We start from the raw sequence: 12905 nt of genomic DNA, 5'->3' as shown, positions 1-12905 counted from the left end.
CCCAGAAGTCAGCATTCCAGTACACATTAGGAACTTATTCATCTAACTGTGTTGAAGAAGGATTTACTCCCTCAGTGTTGTGATGAGCAGCTCAATGAGTTCATTTCGCTGTGGCAAAGCCTGCAGGGAGATGCTGCGTGACACGCTACTCTGCAAAACAGCTGCTGCTTATTCTGAGTATGAGCATGCGTGGCTTTCTAAACAGTGCATTTTCATTCCAGGACAAATGACATGCTTCAGTTTTGTTTTTTACATTTCTCTGCTGCTCTTGGGTAAAGACAACTTCTGTGTGACTGCACAAATAACACTCAATTTCTGTTTCGTTAAAAGAAATTGGAAAGCCGGACAGCCAGATAACTGGGGCCATGGCCACGGGCCAGGAGAAGACTGCGCTGGGCTGATTTATGCTGGGCAGTGGAACGATTTCCAGTGTGAAGACATCAATAACTTCATTTGTGAAAAAGACAGGGATACAGGTGAGTAGTAGAGGGGCTTTAAGAGGGAGCTGCAGAGCTTACATCCTATTAAAGGGTGAGAGGTAAGAGTAAAAGGGCTCTGAGTGCAGGCTCTGCAATTGGGTTCCAGTCCTGGTTGTGCCCAGGGATATTAACCTCAGGGGAATAATAATCGTAACTTCTTAATGGTGGTGTTGCGAGGGACTTAAATAAGTTAATAAATGTGCCTAATGTATAGGAAGTACTCAATAAATGTTCGACTAACTGGCCTAGGTCATTACCTTATAATATTGTCAGTCAATTGTTCTTTAATATATGGCACGGATATTATGTCTTTTTCAGGGAGTTCCATACACAGACAGTCCAGGTGGCCAGGCATTCAATTCCACATGCATTGAGCATTTACCATGAGCCAGATGCTGTGCTAGATAATGGAGGGATATAGTCGGTTCCCCTTCTAAGCTCATAAACCAAAGAGGCTTTTGGAGAGTGTTTTCATTTCAAAAGATACTTATGTAAAGCTTCATTTAAACATGACCCTCTTTGGAATGTGGCATCTTATTTTTTTTCATCAGAACTAGATTTAAAAGTTTGTGGTTGGGGAAGGAGGAAATGGAGAGTGAGTGCTAACAGGTATGGGGTTTCTTTTGGGGGTGATGAAAATGTTCTAAAATATGATTAGATAGTTTTAAATTGTATAACTTTGTGAATATTATAAAAACCACTGAATTGTATACTTTAAATGGGTTAATTATATGATACATGAATTATATCTCATAAAGACTCTTAAAAGAAGTTGGTGGGAGACCTTGAAGGGCGAGTGCTATCTTCATGCTCTCCCTGTGCTGTGCTCCAGAGCGCCAGTATCTCCCGGAGAGGAGCTTTTACATCATCGGGTGCCCCAGTTTTTTGCAGCTGCTGCCCAGGGGACACCCCTTGAACACCTAGCTCTAGTGGCCAGCAGGGCTTGCGTTCCAAAGTCCCATGGGACTGAAACAAATGGAGAGACAGTTCTCAGCCGGCTGCCACCACTAGGGCACAGCGCAGGCAGCAGACTGAAACACTCCCCCAGTCTTTCTGTGAAAGAGGCCTATTTGCTTGTCCTGGAGCTTTGGCAAGAGGGGCAGGCTTCTGGTTTGGCACACATCTAGGGGCCTACTAAGGTGTTCTCCAGGGACAGAGGCTGGTGGACACCATCTTTGTGCTCTCCCTCTGCCTCACTCCAAGTCACCGGTATCTTCTGGAAAGGAGCTTGTACACTAATCTGGTGCCTCAATTTTTGCAACAACTGTGCAGGAGACACTTCTAGGTCACCCGGCTCTGGTGGCCAGTGGGACATATGCTTGCAGTCCCACAGGACTGTATATATTTGCATACTTTAAAAGCTGCCACCTGAGGGTCTGGCTTCCTATCAGCCTGAATCTAGGTGCTGACTGAGATCCTACTTTTTGGGTCTTGGCACACCCTCATCTACTGGGAGCCACTAAAAATAAAACAGGATGCTTGGATAATCACAAAGGTTTGAGAGACAACCAAGAGCTAGGATAGGTTGAATGATAAGGTTCATTCCTACACAGGGCCACTCCCTCAAGACTGGGAGAGGTGGTGTTCTATCTAATGCATAGAAACTAACACAGAGAATCAAGGAAAATGAAGAAAGAGAAATATGTTCCAAATGAAAGAACAAGATAAAACCACAGAAAAAGTCCTTTATGAAATAGAGATTAGTGATTTACCTGATAAAGATTTCAAAATAATGGTCATAAAGATGCTCACTGAACTTGGGAGGAGAAAGGATGAACACAGTGAGAATTTCAACAAAGTAATAGAAAATATATGAAAGTACCACAGAGAAGTCACAGAGCTGAAGAATACAATAACTGAACTGAAAAATATACTAGTGGGGTTCAACAGTAGATTAGATGAAGCAGAAGAAAGGATCAGTGAACTCAAAGACAGGGCAGTGGAACTCACCTAATCCAGCAGGAAAAAGAAAAAAGAATGAAAAAAAGTGAAGACAGCTTAAGACTTAAGAGACAGCAAGTGGACCAACAGTGACATTATAGGAGTCCCAGCAGGAGAAGAGAGAGAGAAAGGGGCAGAAACTTATTTGAAGAAGTCATGGCTGAAAAATTCCCTAACTTGGGGGAGGAAATAGACAACGAAATCCAGAAAACCCAAAGAGACCCACACTAAGAAACATAATTAAAATGTCAAAAGTTAAAGACATGAGAGAATCTTAAAAGCAGCAAGAGAAAAACCACTTGCTACATACAAGGAAATCCCCATAAGATTATCAGCATATTTTTCAGCAGACACTTGGCAAGCCAGAAGGCAGTGGCACAATATATTCAAAGTGCTGAAAGAAAAAAAACTTACAACCAAGAACACTCTACCCAGAAAAGTTGTCCTTCAGAATTGAAGGAGAGAGAAAGAGTTTTCCAGACCAGCAAAAGTTAAAAGGGTTCATCACCCTGAGACCAGCCTTACAAGATATGTTAAGAGACTTCATTAAGCTGAAAAGGAGGGTACTAATTAGCAGCAGGAAAACATTTGAAAGTATAAATCTTACTGATAAAGGTAAATATATAGTAAAATTCAGAATAATGTTGTAAAGGTGGTGGATTAAATCACTTACAAAGCTGGTATGAAGGTTAAAAGACAAAAGTAGTAAAAATAACTATAACTACAATAATTGTTAAGGGATACAAAGATAAAAAGCTGTAAATTGTTACATCAGAAGCAACTTGGCACATCTATGGACAGTTAATTTTCGACAAAGGAGTCAAGAACATACAATGGAGAAAGGAAAGTCTCTTCAACAAATGGTGTTGGGAAAACTGGACAGCCACATGCAAAAAAATGAAAGTAGACCATCATCTTACACCATACACAGAAATTAACTCAAAATGGATTAAATACTTGAATGTAAGACCTGAAACCATGAAACTTCTAGAAGAAAACATAGACAGTACTCTCTTTGACATCGGTCTTAGCAACATATTTTCAAGCGCCATCTCTGACCAGGCAAGAGAAACAATAGAAAAAATAAACAAATGGGACTACGTCAAACTAAAAAGCTTCTGCACAGCAAAGGAAACCATCAACAAAATGAAAAGACAACCTAACAATTGAGAGAAGACATTTGCAAACCATACATCTGATAAGGGGTTAATCTCCAAAATATATAAAGAACTCATGCATCTCAACAACAAAATTTAACAATCCAATTAAAAAATGGGCAAAAGACCTGAACAGATATTTCTCCAGAGAACATATACAGATGGCCAACAGGCAGATGAAAAGATGTTCAACATCATTAACTATCAGGGAAATGCAAATCAAAACTACAATGAGATATCACCTCACACCCATCAGAATGGCTGTAATTAACAAGACAGGAAACAAAAAGTGTTGGAGAGGATGTGGAGAGAAGGGAACTCTCATACACTGCTGGTGAGAGTGCAAACTGGTGCAGCCACTACGGAAAAGAGTATGGAGATTCCTCAAAAAATTAAGGATAGAACTACCATACGATCCAGCTATTCCACTGCTGGGTATTTATCCAAAGAACTTGAAAACACCAATGCGTAAAGATACATGCACCCCTGTGTTCACTGCAGCATTATTCACAATAGCCAAGACTTGGAAGCAACCTAAGTGCCCATCAAGGGACGAATGGATAAAGACAATGTGGTATATATACACAATGGAATACTACTCAGCCATTAGAAATGATGAAATCCAGCCATTTGTGACAACATGGATGGACATTGAGGGTATTGTGCAAAGTGAAATAAGTCAGAGGGAGAAGGTCAAATACCATATGATCTCACTCATTAAGTAGTAGATAATAACAACAACAAACAAACACATAGAGACAGAGATTGGATTGGTGGTTACCAGAGGGGAAGGGGGGAGGGAGGAGGGCAGAAGGGATAATTCAGCACATGTGTGTGGTGATGGAGTGTAATTAGTATTTGGGTGGTGAACATGAGAACATGATATAATCTATGCAGAAATGGAAGTATAATGATGTACACCTGAAATTTATACAATGTTATAAACCAATGTTACTGCAATAAAAAGAAAAAAAAAGAAACAATACTTGGTGGTAAGGAGTAAATAGAGCTTTATAATGTATTTGAACTTAAATTGTTATCAACGTAAAATAGACTGTTATAAATATAAGTTGTTATATATAAGCTTCATAACCACAAAACAAAAATCTATAATAGATATACAAAAGATAAAGAGAAAGGAATCTAAGGATACCCACTATAGAAAATCATCAAATCACAAAGGAAGAGAGCAAGAGAAGAAGAAAGAAACAGAGAATCTACAAAACAGCCAGAAAACAGTTAACAAAATGGCAATAAATACATACCTATCAATAATTACTTTAAATGTAAATGGACTAAATTCCACAATCAAAAGACACAGACTGGCTGAAAGGATAAAAATATAAGACCCATCTATATGCTGCCTACAAGAGTGACACTCACTTCAGATGAAGGACAAATACAGACTAAAAGAGAAGGGATGGAAAAAGATATTTCATGCAAATGGGAACAAAAAGAAAGCTGGGATAGCTATATTTATGTCAGACAGAATAGACTTTAAAAGAAAGACTGTAATAAGAGACAAAGAAGGTCATTACATAATGATAAAGGAGTCAATCCAACAAGAGGATATAACATTTGTAAATATTTATACACCCAACATAGGAGCACCTAAATATATAAAGAAAATATTAACAGACATAAAGGGAGAAATAGACAACGATACAATAAGAGGGGGACTAATAGTACCCCATTTTCATGAAGGGATAGATTCTTCAGATGGGAAATCAATAAGGAAACATTGGCCCTAAATGACACATTACACCAGATGAACTTAATAGATATATACAGAACATTCCATCCAAAAGCAACAGAATACATTCTTCTCAAGTGCACATGGGACATTCTCCAGGTTATGTCATGTTAGGCCACAAAACAAGTCTTAAATTTAAGAAGACCGAAATCACTTCAACCACCTTTTTCAATTACAACAGTATGAAACTAGAAAGCAATTACAGGAATAAATCTAAAAAATTCACAAATATGTGGAGATTAACAGCATGCTACTGAATAACCAATGGGTCAAAGATGAAATCAGAAGAGAAATCAAAAAAATAACTTGAGACAGGGAGGGTCCAAGATGGTGGCATAGGAAGACTCTGAACTCAGCTCCTCCCAAGGACACACTGAATCTACATCTACATATTGAGCAATTCCCTCTGAAGAAGACCTGGACAGCTTTTGCGCAACAAATGATAGAGGGACCTCATAGATATGGGTAGGAGAGACAAAGACACAGTATCAACAGGAACCCCACCCCTGATGTGGTGACCTGCAGCAGGGAGGGATATCACTGAGAGGCCTGTGCACAGGCTTGCCCACCCTGAGACAGTGAAAAAACAGCAGTTTAAAGAGCACCTAGACTATACAGGAAGAAAATCTATTTACTAACCCTAGAGCATCTGCCAAATGGGCAGGGAACTGCTGGAACTCTCTCCGGGGTTGGATGCTGGCAAGTGCCATATTGCATGTTCTGCCTTCACTTTGATAGCAAGAGCAGGAGCATGGTCCAGACACTCTAGCCAGCTTGCTAAGGCTGCCCCAGCATACCCCAGCTCCAGCTGTCCCTCCAAGGCAGCCCCACATGGCATGACCCAGGCCCTCCTGCCCACACCCACCCCAGCTCCAGTTGTGCCACCAAAGCAGCCCCGGCGTGGCATGCCCCAGTAACCCCCCCACCCATGTCTGCTCCAGCTCCAGCCATCTAGTCAAGGTGGCTCAGACGCAGCAAGCCCTAGGACTCCTCCAGCCTGTGCCCACTCCAGCTAGCCTGCCAAAGCCTCTCAGCACACATCACTAAACAGTCTACACAGAGGATGCTCCTACACAGGCCACTTCTTCAACACTGGAAGATGTGCCTGTTTCATCTAATTTGTAGAGATAAATACAGAAAGTCAAACAAGGTGAGGAAACAGAGGAATATGTTCCAAACAAAAGGACAAAATCAAACCTTAGGAAAAAACTCTAATGAAAAGGAGATAAGTAATTTACCTGATAGAGTTGAAAGTAAAGGTCCTAAAGATGCTCACCAAACTCGGGCAAAGAATGGAGAAACACAGTGAGAACTTCAACAAAGAGAAAATATAAGAAAAAAACAATCAGAGCTGAACAATAAATGAAATGAAAAATACACTAGAGGAAATCAACAGCAGATTAGATGATAAAAAATGAATCAGCAGTCTGGAAGACAAAATAGTGGAAATCACCAATCAGAACAGCAAAAAGAAAAAAGAATTTTAAAAAATGAGGCTACTTTAAGGGATCTCTGGGACAACATCAAGCATAACATTCTCATTATTACTGTCCCAGAAGGAGAAGAGAGGGGCAGAAAATTTATTTGGAGAAGTAATAGCTAAAAACTTCCCTAACCTGGGAAGGAAACAGACATACAGATCCAGGAAGCATAGAGAGTTCCAAACAAGATGAACCCATAGAGACCCACACTAAGATATATTATAATTAAAAATTAAAGATAAATAGAGAATCTCAAAGGCAGTAAGCAAAAAACAAGTCACATACAAAGGAACCCTCCTAAGACTATAAGCTGATTTTTCAGCAGAAACTTTGCAGGCAAGAAGGGAGTGGCATGATATATTTGAAGTGCTGAAAGGAGAAAACGTACAACCAAGAGTACTCTACACAACAAGGTTATCATTTCAGAATTGAAGGAGAGATAAAGAGTTTCCCAGACAAGCAAAAACTAAAGGAGTACATCACCACTAAACTGGCCATACAAGAAACGTTAAAGAGTCTTCTTTAAGCAGAAAAGGTCATAACTAGAAATAAGAAAATACATGAAAAAAAAAACTCACTGGTAAAGGCAAATATTTAGTCAAGGCAATGGATCAGCCACTTAAAAAGCTAGTATGAAGATTAAAAGACAAAAATGGTCAAGTCAACTATAACTACAATAAGTAGTTAAGGGATACACAAAATGAAAAGATGTAAAATATGATATCAAAAACTTAAAATATGGGGTCAGGGGAGTAAAAATGTAGTGCTTTTAGAATGTTTTTGAACTTAAGTAACTATCACTTTAATAGACTGCTATATATATATAGGTTGTTATACATGAACCTCATGGTAACCACAAACCAAAAACCTACAACAGATACACAAAAAATAAAGAGAAAAAAATACAAACATAACACTACTGGAAACCATCAAACCACAAGGGAAGAGACCAAGAGAAGAAGAAAGGAACAGAGAAGAACTACAAAAACAACCAGAAAACAATTAACCAAATGGCAATAAGTATATACCTATTAATAATTCCTTTAAATGTAAATGGACTAAATTCTACAATCAAAAGACATAACGTGGCTGAATGGAGAAAAAGACAAGACCTATCTATATCCTGCCTACAAGAGACTCAATTCAGATCTAAAGACATAGACAGACTGAAAGTGAAGGGATGGAAAAAGATATTTCACACAAAGGGAAAGGAAGAGAAAGCTGGGGTAGCAATACTCATATCAGACAAAATTCAAAGGATCATAAGAGACTGTTATGAACCAATATAGAGCAACAATTTGGAAAACTTAGAAGAAATGCATAAATTCCTAGACACACACAACCTTCCAAGACTGAATCATGAAGAAATAGCAAATCTGAATAGACTGATTACAAATAATGAAATTAAATCAGTAATTTAAAAACTCCCAAAAAGCAAAAGTCCAAGACCAGACAGCTTCACAGGTGAATTCTACCAAACATTTAAAGAAGAGTTAATACCTATCCTTCTCAATTTATTACAAAAAATTGAAGAGGAAGGAAGCCTTCCAAACTAATTTTACAAGTCTAGCATTATCCTGATACCAAAACCAGACAAAGATACCATCAAAAAAGAAAATTATAGGCAATATCCCTGATGAATATGGATGCAGAAATCCCCAGCAAAATATTAGCAAACCAAATTCAACAATACTTTAAAAGGATCATATACCAGGGTCACGTGGGATTTATCCCAGGGATGCAAGGGTGGTTCAACATCTGCAAATCAATCAATATGTTACACCACATTAACAAAAAAAAAGGATAGAAGTCATATGATCATCTCAATAGATGCAGAAAAAGAATTTGACAAAATTCAACATCGATTTATGATAAAAACTCTCAACAAAGTGGGTATAGAAGGCATGTACCTCAACATAATAAAAGCCATATATGACAAACCCACAGCTAACATCATACTGAATGGTGAAAAGCTGAAAGCTATTCCTCTAAGATCAGGAACAAGACAAGGATGCCCACTCTCACGGCTTTTCTTCAACATAGTATTGGAAGTCCTAGCCACAGCAGTTAGGCAAGAAAAAGAAATAAAAAGGCATCCAAATTGGAAAGGAAGAAGTAAAACTGTCACTGTTTGCAGATGGCATGATACCATACATAGAAAACCCTAAAAACTCCACCAAAAAACTATTAGAACTAATAAATGAATTCAGTAAAGTTGCAACACAAAAATAACATACAGAAATCTGTTGCATATCTAAACACTAATAATAAGCTACCAGAGAAATTAAGAGCACAATCCCACTTACAATTGTATCAAAAAGAATAAAATACCTAGGAATAAATTTAACCAAGGAAGTGAAATACCTATACTCTGAAAACTATAAGACACTGATGAAAGAAATTGAAGATGACACAAATACATGAAAAGATATACCATGCTCATGGATTGGAAGAATTAATATTGTTAAAATGTCTATACTAGCTAAAGCAATCTACAGATTCAATGCAATCCCCATGAAAATACCCATGGCATTTTTCACAGAACTAGAACAAACCATTTTAAATTTGTATGGAACCACAAAAGATACTGAATAGCTGAAGCAATCTTGAAAAAGAAGAACAAAGCTGGAGGTATCACATTCCTTGATTTCAAACTATATCACAAAGCTATAGTAATTAAAACAGTGTGATATTGGCATAAAAACAGACACATAGATCAGTGGAACAGAATAGAGAGCCCAGAAATAAACCATCCATATATGGTCAATTCATCTATGACAAAGGAGCCAGAATATACAATGGAGAAAGGACAGTCTTTTCAATAAATGGTGTTGGGAAAACTAGACAGCCACAGGTAAAAGACTGAAACTGGGCCACTATCTTACACCATACACAAAAATTAACTCAAAATGGATTAAAGACTTGAATGTAAGAATTGAAACCATAAAACTCCTGGAAGAAAACATAGGCAGTAAGCTTCTTGACATTGGTCTTAGTGATGATTTTTTTGCATTTGACACCAAAAGCAAAGGCAACAAAAGCAAAAATAAACAAATGGGACTAGATCAAACTAAAAAGCTTCTGCACAGCAAAGAAAACCATCAACAAAATGAAAAGGCAACCTACTGAATGGGAGAAAATATTTGTAAGTTATATATCTGATAAGGGGTTAACATCCAAAATATATAAAGAACTCATACAAGTCAAAGGCCAAAAAAATAAAAAAAATCTGATTTAAAAATGGGAAGAGGATCTGAATAGCCACTTTTCCAAAGAAGACATACATATAGCCAACAGGTACATGAAAAGATGGTCAACATCACTAATCATCAAGGAACTGCAAATCAAAACGATAGTAGGAGATCACCTCACACCTGTTAGAATGGTCATTATAAAAAAGACAAGAAATAACAAGTGTTGGAGAGGATGTGGAGAAAAAGGAACCCTTGTGCACTGTTAGGGGGAATGTAAATTGTTGCAGCCACTATGGAAAACAGTATGGAAGTTCCTCAAGAAATTAAAAATAGAACTACCATATGATCCAGCAAATCCACTTCTGGGTATTTATCTGAAGAAAACAAAAACATTAACTTGAAAAGATATATGCACCCCCATGTTCATTGCAGCATTATTTACAATGGTAAGACATGGAAGCAACCTAAGTGTCCACTGATGGATGAATGGATAAAATGTGGGGTGTGTGTGTGTGTGTGTGTGTGTGTGTGTGTATATATATATATGGAATATTACTTAGCCATAAAAAGAAGGAAATCTTGCCATTTGCAACAACATGGATGGACCCTGAGGGCATTATGCTAAGTGAAATAAGTCAGACAGAGAAAGACAAATACCATATGATCTCACTTATATGTGGAATCTTAAAAAAAAAGGAACTCATACAGAGAACAGATAGGTGGTTGCCAGAGGCAGGGAGTGGTGGGGTGCGTGAAATGGGTGAAGGGGGTCAAAAGGTACAAACTTCCAGTTATAAAATAAGTCATGGGGATGTAATGTATAGCATGGTGACTATAGTTAATACTGTATTGTATCTTTTAAAGTTGCTAAAAGAGTGAATCTTAAAAGTTCTCATCACAAGAAAAATTTTGTAACCATGTGTGTTAATGGATGTCAAGTAGACTTATTGTGGTGATTATTTCATAATATTTACAAATATCAAATCATTATGTTGTACACATGAAACTAATGTAATGTTATATGTCAGTTGTATCTCAATGAAGAAAAATAGTGGTGGTAAACAAAAACCTCAAATATATTTTGCTCAAATTATTTTTGGTAGTAACTGGGGCACAAATTATCCATATATCAATTCAACAGACATATATTGAATACCTTTGATGTGTCAGCCACTGGTCCTAGTGCTAAGGGTCTCAAGATGCATAAGGAACTTACAGCCTTGTCAATTGCAGGGGGAGAACACAAATATCTAAACAAGTAGAGGGTGACAAGTGACCCAGATTTGTCATTTGTTTGCCTTGTTTGGCCATTTGGGATGTAAGTTGGGACTAGGCTTCCCCAAAACAGGCTCCTTCAAAATGAAACTTACCTTTTACTTAATGTGAATAAGGACTTTTGGGCATTTCTTTGAAAAAATAAATATTATTGAATGATATATTTTGGAATCTTTCCTATAAAAATACATGTTCCTTTTTGAATTGTACACTAACATTATTCTTTTAATAAAAACTAATGTCTATCCTTTTTCCTCTCTTTTAGTACTATCATCTGCATTATAATGGACTGTGATGTAATAACTTGAGCAAATTTTCCAGCGGTTCTCAAAGGCAAAGGATACTTCTTTTTGACTGCATCACCTTCTCACCAGATTGAAAAAAAGCACTAAAAACCAATTACTGAAAAAATTGACAGCTGGTGTTCTTTACCATCCAACATTACTCAAGGATCTGTTCATCCTTTTTCCTCTCCTCCTAGATATCCTTGTTTAAGTAAGTACACAGCATGCCCATGTTACACCAGGTGGGCAAAAGTCCAGAGAAGAGCAGGCTTAAGAAAACTAACTTTAATTCTTCAGAGGCAAAGCCCCTGATTTTCAGATTTTTCAATGAATGTGTCTATGAATGAACTATCTCAATCCAATCCTGCCTGCCACAGCCAGGATTGTGTCCCAGCCTCCAGGCTTCCTCCAAGGACTTCTAGCCCTGAGTTTGCAGAGCAAGGATTGCCTGTGCAACTTGGGCGGGAGTCAACCACCAATGAGAGACTTCTGCCAACAAGTCATTCAGACAGGTCATTAAATGGGCTTAACCAAAGGGTCTCGACTTAGTCCTCTTGGCCAGGGATGGAGAATTGTCCTTTGGCCAGTTTTCCAACCTTTGGTGCAGAGTTTGCTGTATTCTTTAATCATCACTCACTGCTGTGACCCACTAAATCATGCCTGGAAGCTGCAGGAAATTATAAGATTGTTAATTCCTGTGCTGTGGAGCAAAGGAGCTAGGCCAGGCCTGACATAAACAAGCACAAAGTGCTGGCTCTATAGTAGCTATAACAGCACCTACTATCTCCAACCCCTATGCAAGGAAACTGAAGATGATGCAGGTTAAAAAGTTTCCCAAGAACTGGGATTTGAACCCATGGCCACCTAGGTTCCACCCTGCCCTGCTGTCTTCTACACTCCAACAGTGACATTCCCAAGTGCCTGGGCTTTTTGCATTGTATTTTGTTCTTTGCCACAAGAAATCAGTCAAGCCACCAAGATTACCTCTCTCTTTCTAACAGAACCAGGGAGATAATGTAGGAATCCCAATTCTTGCACTTTAGATGAAAGTACTAGACTGATCCCTTCATTATCAATGAGCAAAGAGGCAAAAGTCGACTTGGGCCCAATGCCATGGATGTCCAAAGAGATCCAGTTTGGAGAAACCACCCTAGATTCTAGAGTAGCCGGACCTCTCAGAGTTCTCTGATATAATTAGCATTGAATGAAAGATGGGCTTTGGAGCCAAACAGGCTCAGGTTTGAATCCAGCTCCCTACTTCCTAGTTGTGAGACATATTCAAGCAAACGGCAGACAGCTGTCTCCCCTAATCTCTCTCCTTTTCCTGCCAGGCCCTCTGCG

General features: G+C 38.3%; 1 protein-coding gene across 1 annotated transcript in view; it reads left to right on the top strand.

The window, feature by feature from the left end:
* Positions 1–12125, top strand: part of COLEC12 (collectin subfamily member 12) — a 176761-nt gene extending 164636 nt beyond the window's left edge. The window contains exons 9-10 of the mRNA XM_058556844.1: positions 331–476; positions 11546–12125. Of these exons, the coding sequence (XP_058412827.1) occupies positions 331–476; positions 11546–11565 (166 nt within the window). The 3' untranslated portion in view covers positions 11566–12125. The remainder of the gene's footprint in view (positions 1–330; positions 477–11545) is intronic.
* Positions 12126–12905: the final 780 nt, after the last annotated feature.

Source organism: Diceros bicornis, chromosome 16 (assembly GCF_020826845.1).
Source record: "Diceros bicornis minor isolate mBicDic1 chromosome 16, mDicBic1.mat.cur, whole genome shotgun sequence".
Taxonomy (NCBI): domain Eukaryota; kingdom Metazoa; phylum Chordata; class Mammalia; order Perissodactyla; family Rhinocerotidae; genus Diceros; species Diceros bicornis.
This window is presented reverse-complemented; position numbering and strand designations above follow the sequence as displayed.